The 9939-nt window shown below is 40.2% G+C and overlaps 1 protein-coding gene across 1 annotated transcript in view; it reads right to left on the bottom strand.

Annotated features, from left to right (window-relative positions):
• Positions 1-4332: 4332 nt before the first annotated feature.
• Positions 4333-9939, bottom strand: part of ARPP21 (cAMP regulated phosphoprotein 21) — a 144551-nt gene continuing 138944 nt past the window's right edge. The window contains exons 20-21 of the mRNA XM_062569494.1: positions 6292-6443; positions 4333-5121 (exon numbers count right to left, since the gene is read on the bottom strand). Of these exons, the coding sequence (XP_062425478.1) occupies positions 4864-5121; positions 6292-6443 (410 nt within the window). The 3' untranslated portion in view covers positions 4333-4863. The remainder of the gene's footprint in view (positions 5122-6291; positions 6444-9939) is intronic.

The raw sequence follows: 9939 nt of genomic DNA, 5'->3' as shown, positions 1-9939 counted from the left end.
GCAAGTTGTCTACACACTCTATGGGGGGAAAAAGAGCTCTTCTTTCTTTCTTTTTTTTTTTTTTTTAATTTTTTTTTTATTTTGAAACTTCTACTTTAACAATTTTCTTTTTCCATGTCCCCCTGTCCTTGTAGCAGAAGAGGTAATTAAGAGTCATTTCCTTCCACAATAGGTAGGAGGATACTGTAAAAAGAGGTGTATGGGGGGGGGGTTGATATCTTCCACTACCATCTGCTGGAAAGCAGTATTTTTAGCAGTATTCCACTAAAAGCCAAACTCTGCAGGCACAATCACTCTCCTGCACAATATACAGTAGTAAGGCAATATTTCATGCCATTTACTGGATGCTGGGCCAATCATCCTCAGAAATACTGTGTGGCATTAATTATTTAACCACCAGTCCACTCCCACAGATTAAAGGATTCATTATACACACTTTTCAGGAGAAGGAAGGAAAAGGAATTAATTTTTAAAGCAAACCAGGGTCTATATTACAGTGGCACTGATGACATACGCGTAAGATTTTTTTCCCCCTCCAAAACATTGTGGGCATTTCTGTTGCCCATTGCGCTGCTTTGAGTAGCGTTTGAGGCTTTGCAGGATCGCTGTGAAGAAGGACTACTCAGAGCTAGGCTCAATGTTTGCCCTAACCTGGTCGCCATCGAAGACTGCGTGGCGGCGTCCTGCTCTAGAAAGGTGATTTTAGACAATGATGTGATCTAACCAAGTTTCAGAGCTGGAAGCATTTATAAAGTGTGGCCTCTGGGTCATAGGCAAAGAAAACTATTCTCCTTCTATGTTGCCAGACAACAGAGGGGCCCTGTTTGATGGCAAGTCAAAGCACCCCGGCCTGGCCGGGCATCACCCCCTCCCAGAGGCTATCCTCCGGGCATTAAGGGATCCCAAGGAAACCAGCTTCCTTTGGCCTTCTCCCCCCTGCATCTCCATTACTTCCTGCTGGGATAATTTATCCAGTTTTCCTTCAATACAGGATGCTGGTCACACAGAGCTAAGTAGAAACATAAGCGAGTACAGTTTTAGAACAAAAACATTGACTTCTCCAGCAGTATGAAGGGAGAACAATAGCAAAGAGCATCTGGCTTTTGTTAGGATGCGCAGTGTGTCCAAGTTACAGCCCAAACGGATTAGACCCACCCAAAGGCTAATCAATGTCATCTGATGTAGTGAGCTTAATTCAGAATATGCCTCTTCAGTTTCTGAATGCAATATACCTAATAAATAAATAAATAAACAAAAACAGTGGCATCTTAAATGTGTACTGGGCATTGGGAGGACTTTCCATCAGCTTCTGAATCTAACAAAGGAGAACAAAGTAAAACACAACAGACAGAGCAAGTACTCACTAGATAAAGGGCAGGCGACCCAAACAGCCCCTAGTGCCCCAACAGGGCTGCCTGCCACAGAGTACAGCTGCCCAAGTTTGCTGAATTTAAAGAGAAGACTACAGAAAAGCAGACCTCCAGTGACAGAGCAACCCCACGCGAGACGAGCATGACAGTCATTTCACTGCTACTAACTGGAGTTTGGATTCATAGAGACCAATTGCTGAGTTGCCTGAATGAAGTTCGGCCAGGTGAGTCAAGCAGTTATCCTCTTATGAAGAATGCACACAAAATGCATTTAAAGGACTGAGAAAAAGGTTTGAGCTTCACCAACCCCTTTTAGTTAAATTATTTTGCAGGTAGCTTCTCTACCTCCTTCTCACCTTCTGACAATGCCTCAGTACTGGAAATTCTCTACTTTAGTAGCAGAAACCTGCTAAGAAATCCTGCTCAGATGATTTCTATTAATGAAAGAAAAAAAATTAGGAGGGAGACTTAAAAAAAACACATGGTGAAAAAATAAAATTAGAAGAGATTAATTTTTATGCTTGATATGGAATTACTTATCTTCAAATATAAATTCTTCTAGAATAAAGCAACTATGTGCATCATCAATACACATGAGATACCTCCCCCATGTATATCCTGCCTTAATAATTAGGGCATTCACCATAGCTGAAGGAGATCAAGTTCAGTTTCCTCCTGTGCCTAAGGAGATTCAAACTCTTTGGAGAGTGAGATAAACACTAGATGTAGGCCATTTTGGGGTGGCTGCCTAGGACCTACTCCTAAAACTGCTCAATTTTGAATAAAAAGTGAAAGGCTCATTTCAGCAGAAGGAGGTTCATGAAATCTGTAGGTGGGTGTTCCTAGCACAAGGGCAAGGAAGTCAGTCAGAGGATCCATGCTCCCACAGTTATGTTTTATATGAGCTGGTCATTGAATGAATGGAGAAAAACAGGTAAATCACGAGAATTCACAGCCACAGTCAATTGTGGGATATCATGTTTCCAAGGTTACATGACCAACAGAGTGGAATAAGGGTATAAGGAAAATATATCTTTCAAGAAGCAGGATTCTTGGGTTTTGCTTTTTGATCCCCTTCCCCACTGCTGAGAGCATCTAGAGCCTGGTCTGCCATTGATCTATGGTGCCAAGGGATTTCTTTTTATCAAGCATTTCATTCATAGCTGAGAAGACAGCAGATCAATAAGCGCTTCAGTGAAGAGAAGAAACAGGATTCAAATATAGTGAATACCAGAGGGTCCCTTTACTTTCAATACCCCGTGCCCACAGAGACCTCCTGCTAGTTCAGCCCCGCCACACACAACTTGTCCTTCTCAAGGTTACCACCAGTGGGCCCCACCTGCTGGACCCTGGAGCCTTGGAAGAGAAGGACGCTCATTCAATCAACAGTCGCTCAGCACACACACACACACACACACAAAAATCAATTATGTATAATTATAGTAATGCTAGGAAAGAAATTTCAATAGCACGTAACACATTAAAAAACAAACAATAACCATACAATGCAGGCTGTCTAAAATGAGAGACCAGGGTCATGGGCAAAATTCAAATGCCGCATCTTGATTTAAAAAAAGAGAAAAAAAAAAATCAATCAGTATGCGCTCCCTAGGCATTTCACCTCTAATTGAAGAGTGAATTGTGTTTACTTACCTGCTCGTGTTCTTGACTGTCTCTCAGCAAATGGATCGTGATTACATTACGTAAGATTCAGCGTCTGGCTTTTTTATGATCCCATAGGACTGGAATCAGTAGAAATTCCACACTTTTAAGAAATGTATGCAAGAAAGACTGAACCCTGAAAAATAACTTTATTGTATAAAAGAGAAAAAAAATAGTTTTAAATACAGGTTGTAGCCTCTCCAATTCCTGCTTCCACAGCTGAAGAATGCAAAGAAATTACAACTCATCTTAAAAGGGGGAAAAAAAAGCTATTTCGTACTGAGACTAGCAAAGGTCAAGGACATTGTAGGCTCTCGTCCTCTTGAGTGTACCTAAAATTATACCATGCCTCATGTAGATTTATATGCATAGGAAGCACCTCAGATTTTGTATGATGCAGAGGCGTATTTTTGAGGTCCTCAAGTTCTACCTGTTTTAAAGTTGTTCAAAAACAACCATAAGAGCAGCTTAAGTGAATGAAATGATACATGCTTTTCTCTGGTAAACACGTTTACTACTCAGACTTTGTCATCGCTAAAGCAGAAGGCTGAATCTATGCAGCATTTATGAATGAAGAGTATTTTATCACAACAAACTGGGAATTTGAGTGAGTATGGATGCAATAATGAGAAATGCCACAGAAATTTAAAAGAGGTTCTAAAACTTTCAGTCAAACCACTTTCTGTGTGTTTTAAGAAGCAAAAATGCAAACACATTGTGCCTCCCCACTATTTTAATGCGATGGACCCAATTTTTGGACTATCATCTTTGTGTTCTGAAAGGGCTTTATAGCTAGAGTAGCAATAATTAGGTAGAGTATCTCCAAAGATCAAAAGGATTGCTGGGTATTGTGGTTGCTACACCAGCTCTTATCTTCCACCAGTGGATGTGCTATCACTTGACAGCTACCGGTTTTGTTATATTCAACAGTAGTACAGCCTCTTAAATAGGTTTTAGTTAGTAGAGGCTTTAAGCTGTAGTCATTTGCAATGGGGACCGGACCTTTGTGGAAGGCTGGAGATTGGAAAAGCACAAACTTAGTTTAAAATGATGTATGGCAGCTCATTCACTGAACTCTTTTGAGGTACCTACTCTAACACGGCCTTAGCTGTCTCAGTCATGCTAAGACACTGGTATATGTTTTCACCAAACTCCTACAAAGCCATAAGGCCTCACTTTCCCCTTAGTTTGACCTAGAACAAGACAATGCAGGGGAAGTTCATTCAAAATGGGAAGTTCATTCAAAAACAGAAAGGAGACCAAACAAGTAGTAGAAACATGACCTTTCTCCATGAGGTCAAATAGCTTTATTGTGATTAAACACTACAATACAGTATATATCCATAAAAAAACTCTACAGTGTATATAAATTATTCCTTCCATTCAGTAATTCTTTTTTTTGTTTGTTTGTTTTCATTTTCTAATTTCCATTACAGCTTTGGTACAATGTGATTTTATTATATTTTTAAATACTTTTAGCTTCACAAACTCAACACAAAGTACAAAACTAATCCGAATCAGGGATATTACAATCTACACAGTGGTGTTCAGTGGTAGGAAAAAATCTTACCTCAATGAATTCATGTCACTAGCTAAGCTATAAAGGCATACCTAGCAGACATGACAAAAATATGCACCATTAACCAGCAAACATTTTTTCAAAATTAACTTTATTTTTTTACAGATTTTTCCAGCAGCAAATCACTTGAGCATAGTCAGTACTTATGTCCTCAACTGATTATCCTGTTGTGTTCCTCTTCATTTGAAGGCCATGAGTTATTTGTTCGATAATGCACCGCTATCCTTTGTATATCCACACTAAGCCACAGTGTCAGTACTTGACCTGCCACCCTGCATTGCTAATGCTTGCACAGTTTGTCCTGCAGTTGGCAGAAATAACCGGAACGTTATTGGAGGGGCAGTGTGGGGCAAGCAACCGTAGGTTGTTCTGTGGGGCAGGAGGTATGACATTACAGTAAACAGGCATTCCAGTGGCTGTAAGTGTTCCTTGACCTGATTGATTAGGTAGCATGATTGGTTGTTGATATGATTGTTGTGGCAATCCTTGAGAACCCTGGGTCATTGGCACCTGGACAAGAATAAAGAAGTATGTAAAAAACCCAAAATTAGGAAATGAATTAAAGTAGGTCCTGAGTATTCCTGTTTTCCTACTATCTGAATTTGAGCACATACAACATGTTCTGCCAAGATGTGGCACTTCCTGCTACCCAGAACTCTTCCATTCCATGAGCACATATTTTTGGTAAGAAAGGGGTTAAGGAGAAATCACTGTGCTCTCGGGTCTATAGTAGCTCTGTCATGATCTAACTGAATGTGAATTTCCAGGATCAGTGAAGACAGAAGACATAACCGTGGTATATCTAGGCCATCTAAAAGGTCTAAGCCTTTAACCTGATCATTAATCTTTAAAATACATTTTCAGCATAGTAATTCTAAAAACTCAAGGGGCTAATTTTGCCCACAAGCAATTCCCCTCATTCCCATCTGGGTTGCTGTACTGTTTTTAGAGAAGTCGAGGGAAAAGATGACAGGCTGCTCAATCAGTGCAATCTATTAAAATGAATTAGAAGTCATTTAGTTTTGTAACTTTCCAGAGGGACCATTAGGAAACATATGCACAGGCCACCTCGTAGGCTCCTGTCATATCTCACTGGAGCCAGGTATAAAGTTGGGAAGATAAGGAAATCTAGGTGACTTATGGACTTGGTAAAGATCAAGTTATCCCTTTCCCTCTTCCTGAAATCCAATAAGCATAAATTCATCTGGCTACAGTTTGTTTTTAGTACAAGTTGTGAGGTCTTCTCTTTTAAGGCATTGGCAAGAGTTTGCACAGAAAAGTAATTTATAACTGGATCAGGCAAAGCACTCAACTTCATTATAGGCAACAGTACTGTAATAGCAAAAAAAATGAAAGAACAATATTCTGTCTCTTATTTTTTAAATCTTTTTCTTCACAGGAGGAAGTGTAATTCCTTTATGCCTTGTGAAGTTTTACTCACACTACAGGCTATAATAAATAGTTCATCTAATGTATTCTCGAATCAGAATGAAAACTGGGAGTACTAAGTATACCCAAGCAGAAAGTCAACAAACTCATTTGACTTGAAGGGTACTTATGAGGAAGGAGGTCTCCTGCCACATACTGTCATGATGAAGTTGTAAAGATCATTCTGTGATACAAGAACTTAATTTAATTAAGCACTCCCAGAGAAAAGCAGTCTTTGTTGCTTCCAAGTACCTGATAAGACGACATGGCTGGATACTGCACCATCATGCCTTGCACCTGATTTCCCTGCTGATTGTTCATCAGGTTCTGGCTTTGGGGAGGCTGCTGCATTCCCATGAGACCCTGGAACCCCTGCTGCTGATTAGGCAAAACAGGCTGATAACCTGAAAGAAGAAAGTCATTTGCAAATAAACTGTAGTTTAGAGGGGCAACATTAAAACTCTTCTAAAGTCACAGCAGGTGATCCTATCATTTTTCCCTGAATTAGTTAAAAAGCCGTTCTATTTCTACAGAAACATTACTAGAAATAAACATCTAAGGGAAATCAACATGTCATAAGTTGACAGCCCTGGCAGGCTAACATTAGCAAGCAGCAATCTTTCCTCATGTTCTTCCACCCTACGCTAGAGACAATTTTGAGGGACACTTGACTGTGGCAAATGACATAAAGCCCTGAATAGGCAGAGGGCGCTAATGACTTATGGCTGCTTCCTCAGAGGCAAAACTCCCACCAACTTCAAGGACACCAGTATTTGGCCTTTAAAATCTAATCTGGTAGTTTACACTCTTGGCTTCAAAATTACACATCAGAGAGCATCTCTCTCTTACCTTCCTCATAATGCAGCTCTCTAGCAGGGTGTAAGCAGAGCGTGCTTTATTTACTCAAGAAAAACACATGTACACCCACTGTGGCTCTTCCTTGTAAGGTTATGATTAGAGTATGTTAAGAGTCATGTTCTGTCCTAGTTGCTTGCTGACTGGCAAAAGAGGAAAACCATAACTAAGGGACTATCTGGTTCTCCCCTATGCTCAGTGGGAACACCGCCGACAGCGCAGAGGGAAGGGTCATGCTTCTGTTTCAGCCAACTATTGGCTCCGCACTCAAAGTCGCCACAACGCTGTGGGCTTTCTGCTGGGACTGCTCCTTTAGGACAAAGTGAGAAATGGGCAAAGCCTGGATGATCTGGAATGCAAAGCTGCTAATGAAGCAGAAGCATGGAAGGGAAATAAACTGTGTGTGGTGTGCTGTCTGGCGACAATATGATCTGGCCTGAGAAAGAGCCTTGCTGGACAGAAAGCTGGGCTGGCAGGGTGAAGCTAATAATTAGAAGTGAAGGACTTTGCAGAAAAAGTGAGAAAGGAAAGCAAGAACAGAAAGATCCTGCCTGTCCTTGAAAAATGCAGCCAGCTACAGTCATTATAAATCTATGAATATATTTTTCCTTAAGACATTTCTTGTCCTCTAGCATCATATTTTTTAACATTCAGTTATGCACTGCACTATTATCGCTGTGTTGATGTTCTCAGAATAAGCATATTTCAGGCAAGGAAGAATTATCAGAAGGAATAACGCTGCGTTATATTTATATGAAAAATGTGTGTCACGTCTATTCAATTTATATTCATGAATACAAGTATATGGTTCAATATACTCCACAAACTGGAAATCATCACCTCGGTATTTCTTCATTATGTAAAGAAATATAAAGTAAGCAATGTCTCTGTTTCTGCCAGTCTACCATGAACTGACAGCTTTCCCTTAAAATCTTTTCTGATGCAAGAGAAATGTAGAGTACCTCTGATCAATTTTTTGGCATTAAAGATGCCTTTTCCACAGATACGAGATTAATGTCCCCAGTCAACTGAACAAAATAAAAAAATTAATTCCATGAGTGATTAACTTGGCTGGGATGTAGCATCAAACATTTCCCAAATGCACCAGATTATTATACATTCAAATATGCTCTTTTCCTAAGCACAAACACAGTGTCAGCATATTTTTAGTCAGAAAAATTACCAACATCAAAAGTGCTGTAACTGAGTTTACAGGAGGCTTATATAGCAGTAATAAAATTTGAAGTACTCTTCTGTTCCTGTATACCAATTATGGTGGGGGAGAAGAGGGAGAAAGGACAGAAATAAAAAAATTTAGCATCACTACTCTGGTATTTGCAAGACTGAAAGTTTAAGCAGAGTGGACTAAAATAAAACTGGAAGCAACAACAGATAGCTCATTTTGTCAGTTGTGGCTATCAAAGTAAGTCTCAAATGTTGCAAAGAACTATGGCTTGACGGTGGACCAAGGGGATCAAGAGAATCTAAACTGCTGAATGTAATCAAACATTTGATCTGGGCTCACAGCATTAGACCATGATGCAGAGGCAGAGTGGTAACTGGTGTTATGCAGAGGTGGACAGACAGACAATCACCACAGGGGTCAAGAAGAGGGAAGCTCTTCTGTCATATCTCATAAATATAACTGCATGACCATTATTTTAATCAGACTATTGTTGATACTCTGCTGCATACTTGAACACACAGGTGTTTTTTCACCTCAGCTCTGCGTTCCATATTCACCAATATGATGAATTTGTTGCCTAGTAAAGGCATGCAATACAAGCTGAAATTAAAAGTTTTAAAAATGCCTAGGGGTCTGTCCATATGCTGGGAGACATTGACTCACTGGGGCATTACAATAATATGTAGTCTCTGTCCTGCCAAAACTAACTCATGAAATCCTCCTCTGTATTAGCAGACAAATACTGCTTAGTATACAGTATAACCACTCTACATTTTAGGTGTAGGAATGCAGAAAAGTGGAAAGGTTAAGAGCTGAGGTCCACTGGACTATGGGTTACTATTTTAATGATGTTATTGGTCTGCAGTGACTTAAGCAATTTCTCCTGTCCATGGGGCATGTGCATCTCTTCACTCCTGTCCTAGCATGCAGAGTCCTGCTATACCTCTGGGAAGCAGAAGCAAACTTCTTTTTCTGCTTTCTCTGTGATACGAGCAGAAAATCACTTCACACACCCGCTAACAAACCTTTAATGTTATTAGATGAGAGTAAAGATATATAACATAAGAATCTCATCTCATTGCCTCCTGAATCTTATTTTCCTTTAAGGGAAACTAAGTTACTTCTCTGGCCCAGAGGGAGGTACTCTGGTCTCTTGAACCCCTAACTCTCTTGACTTGTGTGTGGAAATTGGGGTGCTTAAGAAGGCTCCTCTGATCTCCTTACACCCTTGCAAAGATGTTGGTTGTCATCTGTCCCTAAGTTACCATTCCTGGACTTTCTTGTGATTAGCATCCTTTGGACTATAATGACGTTATGGATGTCCTTCCTATTGCAGACACCCAGCAGAGTACTGGCATTCTAGGTCAAAACCCCGCTTCCCTTCAGGGGGCCTGCAACCCAAGGGAAGCCACTTCTCTTTACATGGTGGCAAAGTTAGACTCTTTCCTATGTTAAGCATATGCAGAAAGAGGCAAGTCCTCCCCATCCACTGAACATAAAAACCTGACAACGTACAAAAATACACTCCAGTTGTGCAGAGGGGCTATGGAGTATTATAAAGGTGAATTCCTGTATCCTCAGTAAGATCTGTAAGCAAGAGGCGACTGCTGTGAGAAGAAAACAAAAGAAGCTCATCTCTGATATGCTAGATGGCTGCTGCTTTAGCACCAAAGCAAGGGGAAATAATTGGCACACACTGTGGCAATTCATTTGTACAAAAAGTTGTTTATATTAGAAATCAGCTGGTCTGAATTTTCTACTTCTGCAAGCCAAAGTGTGAGAATCTAACTCTGTGTACCACATAACATTTGGAAGAAATCTCTCTGTATTTACTGTGTGTTGATATCTTCATGTATTTT

The sequence above is a fragment of the Rhea pennata genome, chromosome 2 (genome assembly GCF_028389875.1).
Source record: "Rhea pennata isolate bPtePen1 chromosome 2, bPtePen1.pri, whole genome shotgun sequence".
NCBI classification, from domain to species: Eukaryota; Metazoa; Chordata; class Aves; order Rheiformes; family Rheidae; genus Rhea; species Rhea pennata.
The sequence above is the reverse complement of the archived record's forward strand: the minus strand, read 5'-3'. Positions and strand labels throughout refer to the sequence as shown.